The sequence below is a fragment of the Eleutherodactylus coqui genome, chromosome 5, assembly GCF_035609145.1.
Source record: "Eleutherodactylus coqui strain aEleCoq1 chromosome 5, aEleCoq1.hap1, whole genome shotgun sequence".
NCBI lineage: Eukaryota > Metazoa > Chordata > Amphibia > Anura > Eleutherodactylidae > Eleutherodactylus > Eleutherodactylus coqui.
This window is the reverse complement of record NC_089841.1, coordinates 232766950-232782295: the sequence shown is the minus strand read 5'-3', so window position 1 is coordinate 232782295 and position 15346 is coordinate 232766950. Positions and strand designations below refer to the sequence as shown.

The 15346-nt window shown below is 47.8% G+C and overlaps 1 protein-coding gene across 1 annotated transcript in view; it reads left to right on the top strand.

Moving 5' to 3' along the window:
- The first annotated feature begins 4452 nt into the window (after positions 1-4452).
- Positions 4453-15346, top strand: part of FKTN (fukutin) — a 33995-nt gene continuing 23101 nt past the window's right edge. Inside the window, exons 1-4 of the mRNA XM_066604320.1 lie at positions 4453-4510; positions 7956-8160; positions 10678-10737; positions 13041-13244. Coding sequence (XP_066460417.1) covers positions 8056-8160; positions 10678-10737; positions 13041-13244 — 369 coding nt within the window. The 5' untranslated portion in view covers positions 4453-4510; positions 7956-8055. The remainder of the gene's footprint in view (positions 4511-7955; positions 8161-10677; positions 10738-13040; positions 13245-15346) is intronic.

The window sequence follows — 15346 nt, the reverse complement described above, 5'->3', positions numbered from 1 at the left end:
TAACCCTAATAAAATATATCTTTTATTAAACTAACTTTAATCCCATAAATCAATTACAATAAACACTTTTTAAGCAAAGTGTGGGGAGAGATATAGATTATTTATATTATATATATCTCCAAATACAAACAACCCAAACATGTAATACCTTTTTATATACAAATTTAGACATAATACATAAACCGCGGCTACATACTGATAATGCTATATGTCAGGGGACATTTTTATATAACTGTAATATAAAACGTTCCAGCTCCAGTTGCACACTCCCAGCACCAACAGATCACTGTTATTCTTATTTCATCTTGGAACATAGAAGCTACAGGGAGAGCCAGATAAATATACCTCTCTGTTACATACTGTACTGCCTGGAAATGGAGTAACTGCCCCGAGAAGGGCAACCAACTTCTCAGTGGCAAAGACCTCAGTCTATCCACTATTACACCTCTGGGTACCTCAGTATAGTCGCTTTGTTATTCCATTGATGTGTTTCACTATTAGATGTCTTGTTCATTTTGGGCAGTGGTTCCACTTGGAGTTTCAGGCCTGGGATGATCGCTCCTATTATAATCCGCCATTAGCCCCTGCTCTACTCACCGCTGTAGTGGTGTCCGGACAGCCTCTACTGAGGAATTGAACATCCAGGACCTGCAGTTGGCATAGCAACGTGCATCACATGACCATGGAGCCCACTTTGGGAAACTGATTTCGAGGATTCCACAGTGCGTAATGCTCCGTGCCACAAGTGTAAGGAAAATGTCAGCCAATGGATAAACAGGAAAACTGGGACCGTGACTATATTGAGGCACCTGTAGGGCGTAATAGTGGATAGACTCAGGGTTTAGCCACTGAAACGTGGGGGGCGCCCTTGTCCGGGTAATTCATTTGTATGCAGTATAGGGATAGTGTGTAATAGTGAGAGGGATATTCATCTGGATCTTCCTGTGGCTCCTATGTTCCAAGGGCAAACAAGAATAAAGGTGATCTGGCGCTATCCTGGGTCTGTAGCTGTGCCTCTTCATACCGTATTATGGTTAAATCTAAAGGGCTTCTGAGAGATGTATTATTAGTATGTAGCTCAGTGTTATGTGTTGCTGCTGCCGTGTTTCCCCCCAAAATAAGACCCTGTCTTAGAGTATTCTCCCCCCCCCCCCCCCAAAAAAAAGAGGCGCTAGGTGTTCTTTTTTAGGGGATGTCTTATTCTTAGCAGGCTCGGTCCAGATCCCTCCCACTGCTCTCCGCAGCTCGGCTGCAGACTGTATTGACTAATTCATAAATCACGCCTCCACAACACGATGGTTATGATTGGTTCTTCTACTGCTACTCAGCCAATCAATGCAGCGCTTGATGTACGAATCACAGCCATAGCATTGGTTCATCAAGTGCTGCATTGATTGGCTGAGGAGCATTCAAGAACCAATCAGGGCCATAGCTTCCTGGAGGTGGGATTTATGAATCCCGTAACAAGGAAATGATCATCTGTGGGTGAACGAGGATTACAGGAGGCACGGCGGAGCTTTGGATAGCAGCAGGAGGAACCTGACCGAGCCTGCTAGGTAAGCATTTCTTTTTTCTTTAATATAATGCAGATAGGACTTATTTTCAGGGTAGGGCTTATATTTGAAGCCTCCCCAAAAAATCAGGGTAGGTCCTATTTTTGGCAAAACGGGGTACAATTGTCCACAGGGTGGTCCAAAGTTATGGAGACACCTGAATAAATGGAAAACTGTGGTTGGGAACGCCATCCTGTGTTTGTGGCATCTTGCTAAGGGGAAGGGGTACAAATCTATGAGGGGTGATATCCAACACCCAGGCCATTTTGAAAAGCCATCCTAAAACCAATAGTTTCATATGGGATGGGCTGCATGTGACATATGTACCGGATCGAGAATTTGACGAGAAATCCCAATCTGTGCTAACTATGACCTACCTCCATTCCTGCCAAAGTTATTAACTATTTGTCCGTGCCATGGAATGCTGACGATCCCCTGCAGGATGTGCTTGGGTGAAGGCTTTGAGTGCTGTGTCTGCTTGGCCTCATGGGTTGTGAAGGTCACTTATTTAGGCATACCTCATCAGCTGAATACCACTTATCTCCCTTTCTCCCGCACCGGCCATTATGTCAGCGGTATTACCCAGATGACTTCATAACCGGTAACGCCAGGACACTTACATTCAGTGTATTCAGGCAGTCTGTTTTCTGCTGTGAGCTGCCCATACACAGCAGCTTGCTCAGCTGACGGCCCTCGGACAATGCCCGGCACGCTTGGCTGAGTGGGCATGTGCTCTGAATATAGAGAGGGGCAAAGACCGCTGCCTTATCTCCTGAGAACAAAGACATGGGTGGTAAGATCCAACTGGTCAGCTAGAGCCGCCAAAACCAGCAGGTTTAGCCCATGTTCCTTTAATCTGTGTGGCCCCTGTACCCCTCACTCTACAGGAACTCTGGCTTCAAGTTCTATTCTGATTAGCGGGGTCTTCGTTAATGGGATGTGGCATTTTCTTTCAGTTTTCATCCACCAATCCCAAAATGGAGGGGTGTTCTGTTTGCCCCAATACCGGTCACAGTATATCGCTGCTATGATTCGACTAAATGGAGACGTGGCAGATTGCCGGAATACCCCTTAGGCTGGGTTCACACGGGACGAAATGCTGCGGAAAGACGGCACAGAAAAACACAAGATTCACGCGGGATAAGCGCAGCTTCAAAACCCACAACCCACAGCCTTTTGGAGCGGCTTTGCTGTCGGCATTCTGCTCGACTATCCGCAGAGAGAGGAGACCGGCCGCTGCGGAAACGGAGAAAGAAGTGACATGCCGCATCTTTGCTTTCCACGTCGCATGGCAATTTCAGCGCGGCTTGGTCGCAACGTGTGGACAACGTTTTTGCAAATCTCATCCACTTTGCTGGCTAATCCTGGGATGAGGAGCCACACGTGGAATTTACGTGCAGAAAGTCTGTACGAACATTCCGCGGCAACTCCGCCTCGTGTGACCCAGCCCTAAACTGATTCCCTCTTTATGGTCTAGGTCTTGCTGCCCCCTGGAGCGGTTGTCTAACTTGGTCTTCTGGTTTGGCCTCTATATTTTCTCATTCCGGCCCATCTTCAGTTCTACTGTTCCTGGCCATGACTTCTGCAGGATCATACGCCTCCTAGTGGTGAACAGTACGGCTGTCATAGCCTACCGGGGTGTTGCTTGCACTAGTCCGACTGCGCTGCAGTGATCGGCTGAGCAGCGGCGCTCCAGAACCAATCAGTGCCAGCGCTTCCTGGAGGCGGGGCTTTTGAACCCCTGACCAGGAAGCATTGGGGGAACACTACAAGCAAGTGCTAGGGAGCTGCCAGGAGAAGTGTGGCGGAGCGGACAGCGGCTGCTAGGTGATGGATTTTTTTGGTTTTTTTTATGCAGATAGGTTTTATTTATGGGGTAGGGCTAATATTTCAAGCCCCCCTCCCCCCCAAAAAAAAATCCCACCCAAAGAGCCTAAAATTGAAAAATAAAACAGTATGACCGTGTCACCCGGGAGTCAGGCAAGACTAAAGTGGAAAGAAGAAGCGCCGGAGCGGAGCAGCTGAGAGCGATGGAGGTGAGCGCTACAAGGGGGATCCTTATTACTGACCGGGGGAACGAGGGACATGTTTAATGAACGGACAATAAGGCCGTATTCACACGGCCGGGAAAATTGCGTGAGATATTTGTGTGTTGCGAGACGTACGGATCTTGGACAAATATTAACAGGTGAGCGACTTCCAGCATTGCACCGCGCTGCGGGAAACACGTCGCGGCGCGTCCTAGCTTTGAGCGTACTCTTTCCCCGCATCATTTTCAAGTGGGTCATCATCATAATAATAATAATACCGCGGGCCAGGTGCCAACGGTGCCATGTGAGGCTTCATCACTAAAAACAATGGGAGAAACCCAACAATCTGCTGCGGCTGACAGTGATGTCAGCGGTTTTGATACAAAAACACCTTGCATCCGCAGGGAAATCGCACGTTCGCCAGCAGGATACCGTGCCGTAACTCATGGGCCGATGTTGCACTCGCCCGTGTGAAGTTAGCCTTAGGGGCGGCATTATTCCTGAAAGGGGCAAAAAGGGAGACCTTCTTACTACCTGGGCCACAGAGAGGGGGCGCTATTACTATAGGGGCACTGCAATACACATCTAGCCACACCCCCTTTTTGGTAGGGGATCCCTATGATAAAAACCATTTCCCAGGAAAATTTTACACTAATTGAACTAATTACACTAATTGGCCTTCCCAATGACTGGGACTGTGACACACACAGCTCTGCTGCACCGACATCACATAGGCAGCTCTGCTACATGCAGCTCACGGCAGCATGCACGGCCAAGACAAGCAGAAAGCAGGAGGAGCCGCTGACTCTGCCCACACACGTGACTGGTCATGTGCTCGTGACGTCATCACAGGTCCTTGCCCTCACTAGGATACCGTTAGGAGAAGCAGAGTGTTTATCTTTACGGCTCTCTGCTTTACGACCGCAGGTAAAGTGCCGGGACTGGGTGGTATTAAGGACTGCAGGCTGCCCTGATAGATGCCCGCTAGGGGCTTATTCACATGAGCAGTATTTCTGTGTGATGCGATGCGCTCGGATATGAAATCCATTCATTCATAAATTGGCGCACGCTCTATGTACGGATGTTCCCTCGGACCGCCTCGCCTGTTCATTTCAATGGGATGTTTAAAAGCCATGGCGCCCGCTCGCCGTGCGATATTTCCCATTGAAGTCAACCGGAAACCCGTACGCTCCCCTGATGCGTGTGCGGCGCAGTCTCACAGCAGCCATGCCGCTTTTAATAAAGACCGCTTCGCATCGTCGTGACAATCGCACTCGGCGCAATATTATCCGCAGCCGCGTGACTGTAGCCTGAGAGTCGCTGCCATACCGCATTAACCCCTTAGTGACCAGGGTGTTTCAGTCCTAAAGGAGCAGACTACAGATGAGCGAGCACCAAAATGCTCGGGTGCTCGTTACTCGAGTCGAACTTTCAGTGATGCTCGAGAGTTCGTTTTGAGTAACGAACCCCATTGAAGTCAATGGGCGACCAGAGCATTTTTGTATTTCGCCGATACTCGCTAAGGTTTCCATTTGTGAAAATCAGGTAATTCAAGAAAGTGACGGGAACGACACAGAAACGGATAGGGCAGGCGAGGGGCTACATGTTGGGCTGCATCTCAAGTTCCCAGGTCCCACTATTAAGCCACAATTGCGGCAAGAGTGCCCCCCCCCCCCCACTGTCAGCGTAAAGATCGTTCTCCTCTGCCACAGCTGTAACAGCTGTGGCAGAGAAGAACGATGTTAGCCCATTGAATTCAATGGAGCCGGCAATACAGCCGTCATTCAGCTGAGAGCTGCCCCTGATTGGTCCCTGCGCTGAGCCAATCAGAGGCAGCACTCACTCACCCATTCATGAATTCATGAATGGGTGAGTGAGAGCTGCCTCTGATTGGTGAGGCTGTGACCAATCAGAGGCAGCTCATTCAGCAGGTGGGGATTTTAAATCCCCGGCTGCTGAATACTACTCACAGCAGCTCAGGAGAACTGCCGGCCAGACGCGGCTGAACTCCGGCTGCCGGGACAAGGTGAGTATATATTTTTTTTTACTTTTTACACATTTCTGGATGAATTTCAGGGAAGGGCTTATATTTTTAAGCCCTTCCCGACAATTCATCCCGCGCTCGCCGGCAGCCCATTGCTTTCAATAGAGCCGGCTGTATTGCCGGCTCCATTGAATTCAATGGTCAGTGCTCGTTTAATTGAGATGAGTACCGCGTGGTGCTCGTCTCGAGTAACGAGCATCTCGAGCACCCTAATACTGTAACGAGCATCAAGCTCAGACGAGTATGCTCGCTCATCTCTAGATCAGACACTTTTTAGGGATTTTACCCATCTGGTGGTTTTACTGCACGATTTCTTTTTTTCTTTTTTTTTTCTTTGCAGCATTTTTTCCCCCGTGCCGTTCAGGGCCGTTTTTTTTTTTTAAACATCTTGTTTGTTTTTTTTTCACAGATTTTTTTCCCCATCTTTTTGTTTTATTAGAGGTAAAAAGCGAAGATGTTTGTTTATTTTTTTAATTAGTATATTTACGCTAAAATAAAGCCCCGGACCGCGCTCCTCCTTTTGTTTCGGATGTTTTGATATATAATTTGTATAGTCTCGGATTGCAGGGCCCATACGGCGCCGGTTTAGGTTGGCGTCAGCGGTGGGTCGTTTTTAAATATGTATTTTTTTTTTATCCTGTAATTTTTTGTTTGTACTTCACTTTTTTACCATCTCTGTCCCCTGTGATGTCATGTAAGACCTCTGGGGGTCATTCACATTGTATTTCATTATTTATTTATTTTTTAAAATTTGATACGTTCCCCCTGTTGCTGGGGCGTCCATGGGAGCCGCATCCGTGGGAGCGCGAGTTACAGGGGAGAAACATCCCTCAGTAGTGACATTAGTCACTGACAGAGCTGATCTAGGTCTGCTCGCACCCTGCAGCTCTGCCGTGGCAGGGGGCACGCAGTGGTCACGTTATCGCCAGGTCCAATAGTAGAAGCAGCACTTCTGCTTTCTCTGTTCCCTACATAGCGCTCATTAAGTGTAACACACAACAGTGTAGTGAGAAGTGGTTAAAAACTGCTTCTGCCTTCTCCTCCGGGTCTTTGTTATCGGTTAACGGGCCACTCCTGCAAAAACACAAATTTTCCATCCCTGCCCCCTCCCCTGTCACACTCTGTCCAGTTACCATGCAGTACAGCCCCCCCCCATGTCTGACGCACCACTAACTTTCAGATTCACATCAATCCCATGATGCATCAGCACTGCATTAGCTATAGAGGTTATACCATTTCTGCCTGCTGGAGGAACAGTTTAATTATCATTACCTGCTACATCCACCTAAATAAGCTACAAACCGTCAGTATACAGTCAGGAGGACGAGCTGTGATCTCCTCTATTATATCTGTGTGACATTACTATAACTGGCCTGGGATTTGTTTGTAGAATGTTGTTGTTGCTACAGATGCAGCTGGATGAGACGTGCAGAATCTGGAGGGTCACAAACCGCAGATTTGGCATAGAAGCTTCTGCTACTTGAAGATCCGTTCCGTTCGTCTGATCGGGGTTGTTTTTTGTGGCAGTCCAGCCTGGCAGAAGTTGGCGAAAGTTATAGCAGAAATCTACTTCAGCTTAGAACTGCCATAGTGTTTTGGGCATACCAAATGTATTACAGCATGTAATACATGAGGTGTATCCTCCTCCAGCGGGGGTCATATCTGGCTTGGCTTACAATTCCCAGCCATTGTTACAAGGCTCATATAAAGAGTCTAACATTGACTTGCATGAATACTTTCCATTCCACTAGGTGGCGCTGCAGAGGTATTGTTCCATCTCCCTTATTTGCATATTACCCAGAGGAGAATGAATGGCCTTATACGTCTCCTCACTCACCTTCTAGGTGCTCCCTCTAAGGAGAAAAGATAGCATTTCTGTCCCACATCACAGGCCTCTCGCTAGCTAAGCCAGAAACCAACTGCACACTGATGAGGGGAAAAGATCCCGAAACAGTTGTCTGTGTATAGATTCTTGGATTGCTTACAATTCCCAGTCATTTTATAAGTCTTGTCTAAAGAGTCTAACATGGACTTGCAGGAATGCTTTGTATTCCACTAGGTGGCGCTGCAGAGGTATTGTTCCATCTCCCTTATTAGCATATTTCCCAGAGCCGCATGAATGGCCTTATAAGTCCCCTCACACCTCCTAGGTGTCTCCTTAAGGAAAATCAATACCCTCCCTGACTGATTTCAGTAGTTCTGTTCCTCCTGATGTCGTTTTGCTGTCTTGCTCCGCTTTGTATACTCAGTCTTGGTTTATATTTGTGGCCTCTGCTATATAGATAAAACATATGCTTACCTGTCTGTGTGTATTTGATGCCATTACAGGACTAGTCCTATTACAGCTGTGGCTGCGTGCTTCATGTAACGGGACGATGATGACCGCGGTTGATATGATTTGCCATCACACCTCTGCAAGTCCAGGATAATGCAACGAGTCAACAAGAATGTGGTGCTGGCTGTGCTGACGGCTGCAAGTACCTTGTTTCTTCTCTTCCAGCTGTACTACTACCGATACTACATATCAGCAAAGGTAATACCTAATAACCTATCCTATACAATAACACCATGTAGTATGGGGCAGAGAGTATGAGATGTGTTTTGGCGCCATTACATTGTCTATTCTCATTCCAGCATGATCTTAAAGGGGTGAGACTGACTTCACTTCTGCAGAAACCAAAAATGGCAACAGCACGCAAAATTAATTTACTATCAGAGGTCTACATACCTGCAATCAATACTCTAACCACATTAAATAATGCAAGGCTCTTGGTATATAATTCGATCAAATTACATTGGCCTATCTACCAACGTTCAGGTGACCAAGCCCAAATGGGTCCTAACTAGAGAGGAGCGAGCATACTCGCTAAGGACAATTACTCGATCGAGCATTGTCCTTATCTCCCCGCTCAGAAGAAAAGGTTCGGCTGCCGGCGCGAGTGAGAGGTGAGTTGCGGCAGTGAGCGGGGGGGAGAGAGAGATCTCCCCGCCCGCCGGCGGCAGCCGAACCTTTTCTTCCGAGCTGGCAGGTACTCGCTAAGGACAATGCTCGATCGAGTAATTGTCCTTAGCGAGTATGCTCGCTCATCTCTAGTCCTAACGCTAACACCAGGTAGTAAATCTCAACCTGGGAAAGTTGGGTTCCTACCTCTACTGTAGGTTGCAGTCATGGTTTAACGTGCACCTATATATTTCTATTGAGATATATTTCCATTGGGTAGTGTTGACCTATTTTATCTTTTTTTTTACTTCACTTCTGTGCCGGAGATTCCATCACAGATCCGGCTCAAAAACCCTGCATGCAGCACATTTTCTTCTGTCCAAAAGCTGGACAGACCCCATTATATTCAATCCAGAGACGGAGCCATTCGGTCGAGGGGATTCCCATTTCTTGCTCCCCGAACGAAGCAGGTAGGGGAACCCCAAAGGCAGATGTGAAGCCACCATTATCCAAAGATATCACCTATCCATAGGATAGGTGGTAAAAGTCTGATCGGTGAGGGTCTCACTGCTGTGACCCAGACTGATCCTGAACATGGGTGTCTTGTCCCACCTCACTGCAGGCACACTGCACCCACTGACAGTGACGTGGATGGTGAATGGAGCTGCAGTCTCGCATTGCATGGTGCCTCTACATTCGTTTCAAGGGGGCTGGCAGAAGTACAAGCGCTCAGCTATCTCCGACAGTCCCATTGAAGATGAATGGAGCAGTATCACGTATACATGATAGCCTCTCCATTCAATCTGCTCCTTACTATGGGGAGGTGGGGTGCCACAAGCCTGCAGTAAGGAGGACATGGCACCTATCTTATCAGGGTCAATAAGCGTCTCAGTGGTGAGACCCCCATTCATCAGACTTGTACCACTTAAGGCCCTTTTACACGCAACGATTATCGCTCAAAATTCATTTAAATGGCAGAAAGTGAGCGATAATCGTTACGTGTAAACACGGGCAGTCGTGCACTATTCGTTCGATTGTCGTCTAGCGCTGGTTTTTAGCCTGCATAAAAACCATCACTTGACCACTTAATTCGTCCAGTCTTTTGAGCAGCTGCAGGATGGTTTGTGTTTGCCTGGCATACATAATGAGTATACTGTTTACTAATGTCCAGAGAAGACAATGAAATCTGCCGCCCAGATAATCCCTCGCATAAACACACGCCAAGCTGAGCAGACGGCAGCTACTGAGTTTACTTTAGCCAGTGGAGGAAATGGAGATGATTAAAAGCCATTAATTTTATTCAAAAAAGTCGAGAGTTCGTTCCGTCTTGCGGCCGTTTTAGCGATAATCGTTGTGTGTAAAGGGGCCTTAATCTTGTGGTTAGGTGATGAGTCTATCTTGGGATAACCCCTTTAATTAAATGAGTAGTAAAAATATATATCTCCAATATCAGCTAAATCTGTCATGGATTAGAAGTTGTGTTCGGATACTTGCACAAGTGCTGCTTGTTGTGTGTTTTGGAAAACCCAATCAGTGCACTGCGCACTTCATAATCCAGAAGAACTATGGATTATTTTTCTTCCCTGCATGTTGCTGCGGAATGTTAAGGGTTTGTTCACCTGGGTGATATATTTTCGGGCAAGTTTTGTGCAACGTGATGCAAATATGAAATCCATTCCTTTGGATGGATTTATTCATAAAAGCATACTCTGTCATTGGGTGTCCCTCGGAACGCCTCACCCATTATTTTCATTGGGACCTGAAAAGCCATCTCATGGCACTTGCATGCTGTGTGATGTTTCCTATTGAAGTCAATGGGAAACACTTGTGATCCTTTCACATCGCCATGTCACACCGTGAGAAAAGCACGTTGACAAGTTCGATAGCGGGGCGAGTTCTCAGCCCCATATTGTGCTCGCCCGTGTGAATCTGGCCTAAGAGAGGTGAAATCTGCTGCAGGTCTGCCATAAAATCTTGATGTACTTCCAGATGTTCTCTTTGTGGATTTCATTGCATCATTTTCTGTTCACAAGCGCAGTCTTAGAACTTTCTTGCCAGACAGTTTATATTTTGCCGTTAATCTCTTTATGTAATGTATCTTTGGTCTAGAACGGCTCTGCCTTCTCCAAGCTGAAAGGAGGTTCGTCGGCACAAGACAATACACACTGGGTAAGTAGATGGCGTGGTTCTTTGAAGGTTCTAGTCAAGTTCTTGGATGTTCCATGGAGGTCTATACGTTTTAATCTACAATTCCCAGTCATTGTTACAAGGCTTGTATAGTCTACCTTTGACTTGCAGAAATGCTGTCTTCCAATAGATGGCGCTGTGGAGGTATTATTCCATCTCCCTTATTTGCATATTACCCAGAGGAGCATGAATGGCCTTATAAGTCTCCTCACTCACCTTCTAGGTGCTCTCCCTAAGAAGAAAAGATCGTGGTCCTGACCCCAATCTACAATATGTTCATGTTACCTCGTCTCCCAAAATACTGAATAAGAAGTGATCAAAAACAGTTATGTACCCCAAAATAGGACCAATAACAAAACTATAGCTTGCTTCACCAAAAACAAGCCCTAACACAGCACTATCGACAAAAAATAGGTGTCAGAATCTGGCAGTGGACAGCAATTTTTTTACAAGTTACTTTACTATTAAAAACTAGTAAAACATTAAAAACCCGATATATCTGATATCACTATAATTGTACTGACCCACAGTATAAAGCAATTTAGACGTCATGAAAGTGTGCCACCCCCCCCCACCCCCCCGGCCAAGAAAAAAAAACTGCACAATTCTTTTTTTTGTTTGTTTATTTTTAAATCTTTGCAATACATCAAGCAGTACCATTAAAATATACAACTTGGCCTGTAAAAAAAAAAAAAAGTGTAGTGGCCGGCGCTTGTAACTGCAGGCACAGCTGTTGTTGAAATCAATAGGACCCCAACCTGCGATTACAAGAGCATCTCCCATTGATTTCAATGAGTCCTGCGTTAGCAATTACAAGTGCCGGACACCACACAGGGGTTGGAGCAGTCGCTTCTGCTCTGACCCCACTGAGCGCTGCCTGGTTAACCCCTATAAGCTTGCTCTGCCACAATTAGGTCACCTCAGTGGACACGAGAAATTCGATTTTTATCAGGAAAGGGAGGGGGCAGACTCACATTATGTGCGTTTATTGGTAAGGGCATTATTATCTGTTCAAAAGTGTTGGTGATCAGTGACGAGTACTGATTGGCTCTTCAGTCCCCCACATTGAGTGATACACCAGTGTTAGGAAATGTGTCAAAAAACAGAAAAAAAATGTTATTGAGATGTTCATGGAGCGGTGAGCTTCAGTAGACTATTGTCCCGTGGTAGCCTGCATATACCTTAATGGCGCTCTTCAAGTTGAGGAATATAGGTAAGCTAAAAGCAACAACATGTCTGATTTAGGCCTCATGCCCACGCCCGTGTCGGATTCCACTAGTGGAATCCGACATGGCACCCCCAATAACCCCATACTCGCCTCTCTGGATCTGCGGCAAGTGTGACACCCCCGGTGTCTCCCAGTATGGTAGTAACACCCCCCCCCCACCCGGCGGCCCCCATAATGATAGTGACACCCCCCGGCGGCCCCCACTATGATAGTGACACCTTTCCCGGCGGCCCCCACTATGATAGTGACCCCCCCTTCCTTTCGCCCGAGACCCACATACTTACCCGCTCCTCCTCGTGGAAGGTCCGCCCCTCTTTTGTCTGGCATTGCTGCTCTGCGCTGATCCCGGCACACACTGTGACGTCAGTGTGCTGCCGGACGCCTCCTTCCCTGCTCTCGCGGAACCTAGGAGGAGACATTGGGGGAGGGGGGAGGAGGATCCCAGCTGCACACTGACGTCACAGTGTGTCCGGGATCAGCGCCGCTAGCAGCACAGTGAGGGAATACCGGCAGGGGAGCCACGGCCCCTGCCGGTATTCACTGATGTGGTGAGCGGCCGGCGGCGACGCGTGCCAGCAGGGAGGGCTTTGTGTGCCGCCTCTGGCACGTGTGCTGTAGGTTTGCGACCACAGTCCTATAGTAAGAACACCTGTAGCAATGTCTGAGGCACTGATAATAATTACGCCACCTGTGCAATACTGAGGGAATCCTGAAAATATCACCTGTTGGGGGACCCTGAGGACTGGAGTTGGAGAAAAACTTATCTAGGGTGACAGCTCTCTCCCAATACACAGCCAGGGAGAAGCTGTCGCTCTATATGATGTGGGCAGGGAGAAGCTGCGCGGCGCCACCCCATGGCTCTGACTTTGGGCAGCGTCTTCTGAAACGCAGCAGCAGTAGTTCAGAATAAGACCTGGATGAGTGCGCTGTACATACCTGCCCCAGGTTCACGCTCCCCATGGTTCGGCCAGCATACACCTGGTGGCAGGTTTATGAAGAAAATCTAATTTCTGAATGTAATGAGTTAAATGTCTCTTTTCTCTTTCCTTCCCAACAGAGAGTGCTGAAGACCTTCTTAAATCTGGTTTCCAACCACAATGTACCAGTTTTTTTAGTGGATTCTCAGGTTTTGGGACTTCTAAGTAAAAATGTAGAACAGCTGAGAAGCTCGCCAGAAAGCATGCCACCCGGGTGTCAGTATTTCTGCAAGCAGAGAGACATCACCACTTTCGGGCTACTAGACAGGATATGGGAGCATAAAGTAAGGACGCTTCATTATAGAAATAATAGCTTCATCGTAAAGTCTGTATGAAAAGTTTGTAAACAAGTGTGAAAAAGTAACAGCAGTTCCTTTAATACTTGAAGGGGTTTTGCAGGCAGCACCGGCTGTCAGTGCCAGGCTACACCAGGGTTGGAACGGAAGCCGCTGCTCTGACCCCTGTGTAGTGGTCGGCGCTCATAATTGTAGACTCTTATTGTAATCAATGGAAACTGTGCCTGCAGTTACGAGCACCAGCCATTACACAGGGGTCAGGCTATAGCCGCTTCTGTTCCAACCGCGGTGTAGCCTGGCAGTAACAGCTGGCACTGCCTGGAAAACCCCCTCTAATGTACGTTTACCTTTTTGAACACCATTTTACAACTTAATTATAGAATTACTACCGTGTTTCCCTGAAAATAAGACCCTAACTTTTATTCATTTTTTGCCCTAAAAGATGCACAGGGACTTATTTTCAGGGGATGTCTTATACTTAGCTAGCAGACTCCGTCCGGGTCCCTCACACTGGTTTGCGGAGCTCCTACGCTCTTGCTTTAGTCCTCAGCCGCGACAGATCACTTGCTGGTAACGGTTCGTAAACCCCACCGCCAGCAACCGATAGCTCTGATTGGCTGAGCAGCTGTGCTCAAGAACCAATCAGTGTAGCACCGACAGATTTCATTGTTCTCCTTGCGGCGGCCACCAGGTTGCACTGCTCTCCAGGCGGCCGCCGCCAGGTTGCACTGCTCTCCAGGCGGCCGCCGCCAGGTTGCACTGCTCTCCAGGCAGCCGCCGCCAGGTTGCACTGCTCTCCAGGCAGCCGCCGCCAGGTTGCACTGCTCTGCAGGCGGTGGTGGCAAAACATGTCGTTGCTCTCCTGGCGGCTGCCGCAGCACATGTCGTTGCTCTCCTGGCGGCTGCCGCAGCACATGTCGTTGCTCTCCTGGCGGCTGCCGCAGCACATGTCGTTGCTCTCCTGGCGGCTGCCGCAGCACATGTCGTTGCTCTCCTGGCGGCTGCCGCAGCACATGTCGTTGCTCTCCTGGCGGCTGCCGCAACACATGTCGTTGCTCTCCTGGCGGCTGCCGCAGCACATGTCGTTGCTCTCCTGGCGGCTGCCGCAGCACATGACGTTGCTCTCCTGGCGGCTGCCGCAGCACATGACGTTGCTCTCCTGGCGGCTGCCGCAGCACATGACGTTGCTCTCCTGGCGGCTGCCGCAGCACATGACGTTGCTCTCCTGGCGGCTGCCGCAGCGTTCCACTGTTCTCCTCGCGACTAGTGTAAACATGCAGCATGCAGAATATCTGCTCTGTCTTTCAGCAGCTGAAAGATGGATTTTAAGTAAACTAAAATCCATCGTTCAGACGACAAGTGCGCGATGCCGGCGTTTACATGTAATGATTATCACTCGTTTTCGGCTGTTTGGATGACTTTTGAGTGATAATTGTTGCATGTAAAAGGGCCTTTAAAGAGAAACTAAGCTTTACATTTTTCCCATAAATCAATAGTAGAAGCAAAGTTAAGGAACTTTGTATTTATTGAGCCTACTGTGTGAAAACCGCTAGAAAAACATGCAGGATACAAGTCGTATGATGCCCAGAAATCCTGTTCCTCCTCATGTACATATACTGTACTGGGCAGCTTATTCTGAAAAGTCATGTGAAAATATATTTATGCTTCACGAGTGCAGTGGAGGCTGAAGAATCCCTGAAGGTAAAAAAGGGTAACGTCCCCTGGTACAAGCACCGAGTCAGGACTGACTCCTAGGGTGACATCACCTTGGCAGAGTGTTTTTGCGGGGTGGTTTGCCATTGCACATAGATAGTTGAGAGACAGCTTGGTATAATACTAACAATTACTTAGGAGTTTCTGTAATCACCGTATATACTAGAATAAGTTCATTAAAGGTGTATCTGCTCTCTAAATTGACAGTAAGTAACAGCCATGTAAGAGAAAAACCAGTAGAGCCTAAGGGGGTTATTGCTTTGCTAGTACCACTGCCACTTCATTGTAGCGATCAGCGAAGGTCACAACGGTCCGTCCCCCACCAATAAGACATTGATGGCCTATGCTGGTGATATTAAATCAAGGTCTTCAAACCC